Here is a 10,014-nt window from a genome sequence, read left to right on the forward strand (position 1 = left end):
GAATACAGGTGTGTATGGTAGTCAAGGGAATACAGGTGTGTATGGTAGTCAAGGGAATACAGGTGTGTATGGTAGTCAAGGGAATACAGGTGTGTATGGTATGTATGGTAGTCAAGGGAATACAGGTGTGTATGGTATGTATGGTAGTCAAGGGAATACAGGTGTGTATGGTAGTCAAGGGAATACAGGTGTGTATGGTAGTCAAGGGAATACAGGTATGTATGGTAGTCAAGGGAATACAGGTGTGTATGGTAGTCAAGGAAATACAGGTATGTATGGTATGTATGGTAGTCAAGGGAATACAGGTGTGTATGGTAGTCAAGGGAATACAGGTATCTATGGTATGTATGGTAGTCAAGGGAATACAGGTGTGTATGGTAGTCAAGGGAATACAGTTATGTATGGTAGTCAAGGGAATACAGGTGTGTATGGTAGTCAAGGGAATACAGTTATGTATGGTAGTCAAGGGAATACAGGTGTGTATGGTATGTATGGTAGTCAAGGGAATACAGGTGTGTATGGTAGTCAAGGGAATACAGGTGTGTATGGTAGTCAAGGGAATACAGGTATGTATGGTATGTATGGTAGTCAAGGGAATACAGGTGTGTATGGTATGTATGGTAGTCAAGGGAATACAGGTGTGTATGGTAGTCAAGGGAATACAGGTGCGTATGGTATGTATGGTAGTCAAGGGAATACAGGTGTGTATGGTATGTATGGTAGTCAAGGGAATACAGGTATGTATGGTAGTCAAGGGAATACAGGTGTGTATGGTAGTCAAGGGAATACAGGTATGTATGGTAGTCAAGGGAATACAGGTGTGTATGGTAGTCAAGGGAATACAGGTGTGTATGGTAGTCAAGGGAATACAGGTGTGTATGGTAGTCAAGGGAATACAGTTATGTATGGTAGTCAAGGGAATACAGTTATGTATGGTAGTCAAGGGAATACAGTTATGTATGGTAGTCAAGGGAATACAGGTGTGTATGGTAGTCAAGGGAATACAGGTGTGTATGGTAGTCAAGGGAATACAGGTGTGTATGGTAGTCAAGGGAATACAGGTATGTATGGTATGTATGGTAGTCAAGGGAATACAGGTGTGTATGGTAGTCAAGGGAATACAGGTGTGTATGGTAGTCAAGGGAATACAGGTGTGTATGGTAGTCAAGGGAATACAGGTATGTATGGTATGTATGGTAGTCAAGGGAATACAGGTGTGTATGGTAGTCAAGGGAATACAGGTGTGTATGGTAGTCAAGGGAATACAGTTATGTATGGTAGTCAAGGGAATACAGGTGTGTATGGTAGTCAAGGGAATACAGGTATGTATGGTATGTATGGTAGTCAAGGGAATACAGGTGTGTATGGTAGTCAAGGGAATACAGGTGTGTATGGTAGTCAAGGGAATACAGGTGTGTATGGTAGTCAAGGGAATACAGTTATGTATGGTAGTCAAGGGAATACAGTTATGTATGGTAGTCAAGGGAATACAGGTGTGTATGGTAGTCAAGGGAATACAGGTGTGTATGGTAGTCAAGGGAATACAGGTATGTATGGTGTGTATGGTAGTCAAGGGAATACAGGTGTGTATGGTAGTCAAGGGAATACAGGTGTGTATGGTATGTATGGTAGTCAAGGGAATACAGGTGTGTATGGTAGTCAAGGCAATACAGGTGTGTATGGTAGTCAAGGGAATACAGGTATGTATGGTAGTCAAGGGAATACAGGTGTGTATGGTAGTCAAGGAAATACAGGTATGTATGGTATGTATGGTAGTCAAGGGAATACAGGTGTGTATGGTAGTCAAGGGAATACAGGTATGTATGGTATGTATGGTAGTCAAGGGAATACAGGTGTGTATGGTAGTCAAGGGAATACAGTTATGTATGGTAGTCAAGGGAATACAGGTGTGTATGGTAGTCAAGGGAATACAGTTATGTATGGTAGTCAAGGGAATACAGGTGTGTATGGTATGTATGGTAGTCAAGGGAATACAGGTGTGTATGGTAGTCAAGGGAATACAGGTGTGTATGGTAGTCAAGGGAATACAGGTATGTATGGTATGTATGGTAGTCAAGGGAATACAGGTGTGTATGGTAGTCAAGGGAATACAGGTATGTATGGTATGTATGGTAGTCAAGGGAATACAGGTGTGTATGGTAGTCAAGGGAATACAGGTGTGTATGGTAGTCAAGGGAATACAGGTGTGTATGGTATGTATGGTAGTCAAGGGAATACAGGTGTGTATGGTAGTCAAGGGAATACAGGTATGTATGGTAGTCAAGGGAATACAGGTGTGTATGGTAGTCAAGGGAATACAGGTGTGTATGGTATGTATGGTAGTCAAGGGAATACAGGTGTGTATGGTATCTATGGTAGTCAAGGGAATACAGGTATGTATGGTAGTCAAGGGAATACAGGTGTGTATGGTAGTCAAGGGAATACAGGTATGTATGGTAGTCAAGGGAATACAGTTATGTATGGTAGTCAAGGGAATACAGGTGTGTATGGTAGTCAAGGGAATACAGGTGTGTATGGTAGTCAAGGGAATACAGGTGTGTATGGTAGTCAAGGGAATACAGGTGTGTATGGTATGTATGGTAGTCAAGGGAATACAGGTGTGTATGGTATGTATGGTAGTCAAGGGAATACAGGTGTGTATGGTAGTCAAGGGAATACAGGTGTGTATGGTATGTATGGTAGTCAAGGGAATACAGGTGTGTATGGTATGTATGGTAGTCAAGGGAATACAGGTATGTATGGTAGTCAAGGGAATACAGGTGTGTATGGTAGTCAAGGGAATACAGGTATGTATGGTAGTCAAGGGAATACAGTTATGTATGGTAGTCAAGGGAATACAGGTGTGTATGTTAGTCAAGGGAATACAGGTGTGTATGGTAGTCAAGGGAATACATGTGTGTATGGTATGTATGGTAGTCAAGGGAATACAGGTGTGTATGGTAGTCAAGGGAATACAGTTATGTATGGTAGTCAAGGGAATACAGGTATGTATGGTATGTATGGTAGTCAAGGGAATACAAGTGTGTATGGTAGTCAAGGGAATACAGGTGTGTATGGTAGTCAAGGGAATACAGGTGTATATGGTATGTATGGTAGTCAAGGGAATACAGGTGTGTATGGTAGTCAAGGGAATATATGGTGTGTATGTGTAACAGTATAATTTTAGACCCCTCACCCATACCCGGGCGCGAACCAGGGACCTTCTGCACACATCAACAACAGTCACCCACGAAGCGTTGTTACCCATTGCTCCACAAAAGCCGCGGCCCTTGCAGAGCAAGGGGAACTACTACTTCAAGGTCTCAGAGCAAGTGACGTCACTGATTGAAACGCTATTTAGCGCCCACGCTAACTAAGCTAGCCGTTTAACATCCGTTACATATGGTAGTCAAGGGAATACAGTTATGTATGGTAGTCAAGGGAATACAGGTATGTATGGTAGTCAAGGGAATACAGGTGTGTATGGTAGTCAAGGGAATACAGGTGTGTATGGTAGTCAAGGGAATAGTTATGTATGGTAGTCAAGGGAATACAGGTGTGTATGGTAGTCAAGGGATTACAGGTGTGTATGGTAGTCAAGGGAATACAGGTATGTATGGTAGTCATGGAATCTTTTAGTAGGTATGTGAAATGAGAATTCATGAGGTGAAAATAACCCCAAAACCTTCTGTAAAATATGGTGGTGGCTCATTGATGTTATGGGGCTATTTTGCTTCCACTGGTCATGGGACCCTTGTTAAGGTCAACAGCATCAGGAACTTTACCCAGTACCAGGACATTTTAGCCAAAAACCTGGTTGTTTCTGCCAGAAAGCTGAAATTTGGCCGCAAGTGGATTTTCCAACAACACAATAACCCCAAGCAAACGTCAAAATCCACAAAGAAATGGTTAATTAGCCACCGAATCCGTCTCTGGACTTGAAACCTCATTGAAAACCTGTGTTTTTTTTTAGCATACAATATAGCTCAATATTTTAATTATTTATTTTATGCAGTAATTTTTATCAAGGGTGTCAATATTTTCCAACCACACTGTAAATAAAGTTAGATTTTATTTGAATGATGACGTAATGATCAAACAGTAGTACAACATAGTACAGGAATCTCACAGATCTGAGGGATATACTACTAAGCCAGTTAACTTGTCTAAATAGTCTGAAATAGCTTTTAGATTTTTCAAAAAAATATATGTTTAAAATGGGCATATTTTAAAGGATTCAACAAACGAAAACACATCTATGTTTAGCTTCTTGTTTTTATTAACCTTAAAACCAATAGTTCAATCTGGTTGCTTATCTAAATAGCTAAATCAATGGTTCTGCTTTGTAGGAATATATATTGAAAAAATATTTTACAAAAATTAGTTTAAAAAAAAAAGCGTTATAAACTGGATTATTTGTTCGTTTATTTTGGAATGCCTGGCACGGTAACGGGAGAATGGTGTCCCTGATGTTATTGATACAGTCGAATTGATTCTCCCAGATCATGTCATACTTATGATAACCACTGCTTTGTCCACATGTCGTCATTATTTCCTTCCTTACTTGGTCAGTGAACTAACTTGCACAGCAGTAAACACACACCCCCATCCAGCTGGTGACGCTGTTCTGTGTTTCTGGGTTCGTCGCCACTAGAACCAATGAGTTTTGTAAGATTCATTGACTTGAACACGGAAGTAGGAATGGGAATGAGTTTGTTTTGATTTGGAACATTATTTTTTTTGTGGAGTAAAAGAAAGACCACTGAATTTAGGACGTGTCGGGGGCTCGTTGATACCAAAGACTCCATATTCACTCCTTGCTGTGTGAAAAGTGAATGTGATCAGGAGGACCCATGCCAAGAAACCATACTATCTAAATAACCAAATACTGAATCCACTGAAAATGTCTAAACTACAGATGTTGCGTGTGTTTTTAAATGAGCGTTTAACGGCGGCTGTTGTAGAGATATTCGGGGCAGTTGAGAAAACGGTAGTGGAGTACCAGGAGGAGAATGATCGGCTACGGAGACTGCTGCGGAGGACACCAGAGATACAACTATGTAGAATAGGTTCGTATTTAGATATACTGATAGTTAGATATAGTTATACTAAATTATTAAAGTGGTTAGACCTTCGGTGATATAAAAAATAGTCCCGACGTGCCAATGCTTTCCGTTGCTTGGACAGGAGCGTCACACGTCACCATTACGTCCTCTGCCTGTCACAAATGATGTTTGATACGATATGTACTTTTTGCCCCCCCCCCTGTTTCCATTAGCTCAGGAAGTGTCATAGTTCAGGCAAATGTGAAATGCAAAACACCTCTGTGTTAATCTGTGTTTTAAAATACTGCATAGTATTTTGTATTTTGTGTTTATACAATTATTTTGGGGTGATATGAAAGTATAGTTTCTAAGGTTCACAAAACCATTGTGCACACAAGGATTATTAAAGATTAGATGGTGTCTGCGTGACTTTTGTACATGTTGGCCGCGGTGTGTTCCATAATAGGATTGAGTACCCAAGTGAATGAGAGAAAATACCCAGATAACTTCACTCAGACATGTTTAAAGGCTGTGTTTAAAGGCTGTGTGTAAAGGCTGTGTTTAAAGGCTGTGTTTAAAGGCTGTGTTTAAAGGCTGTGTTTAAAGGCTGTGTTTAAAGGCTGTGTTTAAAGGCTGTGTTTAAAGGCTGTGTTTAACGGCTGTGTTTAAAGACTGTGTTTAAAGACTGTGTTTAACGGCTGTGTTTAAAGACTGTGTTTAAAGGCTGTGTTTAAAGGCTGTGTTTAAAGGCTGTGTTTAAAGGCTGTGTAGACATACATGCCAATAAAGCCATTTGATATTTTAAAATCATAGAGATCTATAATTCATGAGTGATTCCAAATGTAAATGTAATTCTCGGGCAGATAACCTCTACCCTCGTCTCCTTCCCTCCAGACTCCCTGCAGCTCTCTGTCTCTGAAGAGGAGGTTCCCCCTGAGCAGCAGCACTGTGAGCAGGAGTGGAGCCCCAGGCTGGGGCAGGAGGACCCAGAGCCCACACAGATTAAAGAGGAACAGGAGGAAGTCAGGACCAGTCAGGAGGAAGAGCAGCTTCAAGGGGTGGAGCCTGATATCATAGAGTTCATATTCTCTCCTTCCTGTTTGAAAAGTGAATGTGATCAGGAGGACCCACTTCAGTCCTTGACTCATCCCCAAACCCAGACTGTGGAGAACAGAGAGAGAGACTCTAAACCAGTGGATCTCAAACCTTTTGGCACTGTGACCCACAATAAGGGTCTCAACATTCCCTGTGACCTTCCAGATAATCAAAACAATGCCTCCAGACACAGTTCAGCTGTAAGCAGCTACACAGTAGGACTTGACAGCAGCCCACCATTGGATCCCAGTCCACCATTGGATTCCAACCCACCAATGGGGGAACACTGTTCCAAACCCAGCACTACGCCTAGAAAAACTAGCCACTTTCGTGACTGTGGTGAAACGTTTGCTCCGAAAGCTGACCTGCAGAGGCATGTGACTCTCACCAAGAAGAGACTCAGTGACTGCAGCTTCGGCAATAAACACTACAACTCCACATGTAAACTGAAGGCCCATGTCAGGCTCTGTCATGGTGGTAAACCCTGTATCTGCCCTGTTTGTGGAAAGACCATCAAATACAAAGGAGATCTGTCCAGGCACATGAGTATTCACACAGGAGAGAAACCATTTGGCTGTGGTGACTGTGGGAAAAGCTTCAGTCAGAAGGGAAACCTGAACTTACACAAACTGACTCACACGGGAGAGAAACCATTTAGCTGTGGTGACTGTGGGAAAAGCTTCAGTCAGAAGGGAGACCTAAGGAAACATATACTGACTCACACACAACAGAAACCATTTAGCTGTGGTGTCTGTGGGAAAAGCTTCTATCAGAAGGGGAACCTTACAGATCATATAAGGACTCACACAGGAGAGAAACCATTTAGCTGTGGTGACTGTGGGAAAAGCTTCAATTTGAAGGGGAACCTAAGGAAGCATAAACTGACTCACACAGGAGAGAAACCATTTAGCTGTGGAGACTGTGAGAAAAGCTTCACTCAAAAGTCTAACCTGCTGACGCATGTGAAAAACATCCACAAAGGAGGAAAACAGGATGAAAATTAGGACAAAGATCTTCTGTTGGAAGACGGGAATTAAAAGGCAGGATGTGGACAACAAAAGCAAAGCAACCCACATGTGTGGTGAACATACTTTTGTAAAGCTTTCTATGTAAATAAAGTTTGATTTGATTTCAATTATGATGTAATAATCCAACAGTTCAGAGTTTACTATTTGAAAGTGAGGTGGTCCTCCCCTAATCTTTTGTATCGGCCTGATGGTTATATCAGCAAATTTTGTGAACGTGGTCATTTAAAATGTGTATACAATTATCTTTGTTTTTGTGGATAAATTTACTCCTGACAGATATCTTTTATGAAGTTTTGCATTTTAGAATGTCTCTAAATGTACTGAGAGAATGGTCTGACTTGATGTGTTCGATATATTAAAACATGTTTACTTTACAGAAAATGTGTCTGTCCAAGAGTTTTTCTCATCCATTTTCACTAAATACTGCTCATTCATGATTGATATTAATTTAATATTGTATTGAGTAATTATATTCAGTTTACTTCTGAGAAATAATTTATTCTTACAGATTATCCTATATTTTGATATGGAATAGATGTGGATCCTAAGTTTACTGGACCCCTCTTCCCAACAGCTAAAGGCCCTGAAGCTTCTGCACATGTATGATATTCTCTACAACTTGCAGAAAACATGCTACTCTGGTGAATGGTGCTCGTTAGATCAAAGCTGAATCAATGTCTGCCAGATTGCATAACGATCACAGTATTCGACATAACAGAACCGAATATAATAGCATAGTGTAGCATGCGCCACAAGGCTAAATATGTGCTTTGATTGAATCAAAACACAGGTAGGCTACAGTTTGTTAACACCCTCTGCTCTACAATTCGCACACTGTACATCATTAGAAACAACTCTAGATAACTAAGAACATCGAAATGCATATTCCCATGAAACTGATTGAGATCAAATGGTTGGCATGCAGATGCTTCATGGACGTTTCACCGGTAAAACTGGGAAGAATTATCATTCAAAATTGACACGAGCTAGGTTTCCATCCAATTGGCGAGGGATTGTCATGCAATTCTTCAAAAATATCTGCATAAAAACAATACGCGCATTTTCCGAGCAGGGTCGTGTTTTCATCAAAATGACTTACGGATTTAAAAAATGAATAAAACCGCGTGATGACGTGGTGCTCATAAAAAAAAATGTGTGGTTACATTCCCATGTAACGAATAAAAAATACAAGTAAATGGGTTTCCATCGCATGTTCTACTCTACTGGTTGGTTTTGTCACGAAACATGAATGTGTCCACAGTGGTCTTTGCGCATGCGCTCTAGCCGACAGCTCGCAGATACATAAACAAAGATAGTTGCTCAACGGAAGTCCATATTTGGTGAGTAACGAACGTATTTTGACATCATAGTAACGCTTGCAGAACTGTCCAATGGCCCCCCTAAACTCAATCGTCCATTGTATATAATCTACATATACTTGTGATCCCTCATGTACTCTGTGTATTGATTTGTTGTTCATTTTAAAAAAGTATATAAAAAAATATAAAGAACTGTCTAATGGGAGTTTGAATCGGAGCTTCCTGGACTTTAGAGAAGAGACACGTCATGCTCATCGTGAACATCCCACCTTGTCTATCTCATTTAGTTTTGTCGACATTTGGAAAGTTTACCAACAAATGTGTTGTTTCCATCAGGCCTGTGCCTGCCATTACATTTGTTTTATCCGACATGTACTTTACTCGCATAAAAAGGATGGAATAAATCCTGGTTATGAGAAATGTGAAGGGACGGTGACCACCAAAAAAAACGTGTGTTCAAAGTAGAGATAAAGAAACAGAACATGATCCAAATCTTTCCAGGGGGGCGGAATGGGGCGGGTTGCGGAACAGGGAGGGGGCGGAATGGGGCGGGTTGCGGAACGGGGAGGGGGCGGAAAGTGACGGTTACCTACGGATCCGCAGCCTTAGACACTTAACCGCAGTTCGTCTAATGTCTAGGTGTAGTCATCGTTTCCTTTTACTATGGTTGTCAGTAGTAGTTACCACAGCAATAAAGTTAAATTCAGCTGTAACATAACAATTCATGGAAATATAATAAAATGTGCCCTTAATTTAAGGTTAGGCATAATTTAGCAGTGTGGTTAAGGTTAGGTTTAAAATCTGATTTTAAAGGCAGACTCAGTAAGTCCCAAATAAAATGTCACTTTTTTTGGGGGGGGGGGGGGGTTAAACATCTCCAATACAGGAGGATGCTGTGGCCGTACCAGAGCGAATTCAATGGCATGATCTGTTTGATACCATTCTACTTACTTATTCTGGTCCAGCGATTACCACAAGCCCGTCCTTCTCAAATAAGGTGCCGCCAACCTCCTGTGAAATTTCTCAAAATGTATAGATGAAAGATTCATTCGCTATTTCTGTCACTTCAAAGTTATAATGAAGGTTTTACGCATTACAAGTAGGCGACAGCAGCTTTGGTTACAAATTGCAGGTCAGATTTATCCTGGTAATTACGATGCACAGCCGATAATTACTCTTGTGCACGTTCCATCTGTTCCCGATTCATCCACGACCACAGCAATACTCACATCAACAATACATACAGTATATCTAGCTATATCCCGCTCATTACAAACGAAACCCATTATAAATAAGAGTTGAGGGACACAGAATACACGTGTTATTTAGCTGACAAATGCATGTCTTAACGGTTAATAATATATTGGCTCCTCCTGGCTGCCAATCCGTCTGTGCGTCTGTCTGTGTGCAAAAACGTGGGTGTTTTCATTACGGAAGCCGTTTACCGTTTAAGAACCAACCAGAAGCAAACAGCGCAAACGGAACGAAACGCGGAGGGACCAAGATTAATTTGTCCAAAAGGGCTGT

General features: G+C 41.0%; 1 protein-coding gene across 1 annotated transcript; it reads left to right on the top strand.

The window, feature by feature from the left end:
* The first annotated feature begins 4,680 nt into the window (after window positions 1-4,680).
* On the top strand, window positions 4,681-7,549 carry LOC139415832 (zinc finger protein 418-like). Its single transcript, XM_071163961.1, has 2 exons — window positions 4,681-5,069; window positions 5,940-7,549. Exons 1-2 carry the CDS (start codon window positions 4,904-4,906, stop codon window positions 7,142-7,144), a joined length of 1,371 nt encoding a protein of 456 aa, XP_071020062.1. The 5' UTR covers window positions 4,681-4,903; the 3' UTR covers window positions 7,145-7,549.
* Window positions 7,550-10,014: the final 2,465 nt, after the last annotated feature.

The sequence above is a fragment of the Oncorhynchus clarkii genome, chromosome 9 (assembly GCF_045791955.1).
Source record: "Oncorhynchus clarkii lewisi isolate Uvic-CL-2024 chromosome 9, UVic_Ocla_1.0, whole genome shotgun sequence".
Lineage (NCBI taxonomy): Eukaryota > Metazoa > Chordata > Actinopteri > Salmoniformes > Salmonidae > Oncorhynchus > Oncorhynchus clarkii.

Coding starts and splice junctions, on each gene's coding strand:
- LOC139415832 (XM_071163961.1), top strand. CDS start 4,904: ATGTCTAAACTACAGATGTTGCGTGTGTTTTTAAATGAGCGTTTAACG. Junction 5,070..5,939: donor GATACAACTATGTAGAATAG/GTTCGTATTTAG, acceptor CCTTCCCTCCAG/ACTCCCTGCAGCTCTCTGTC.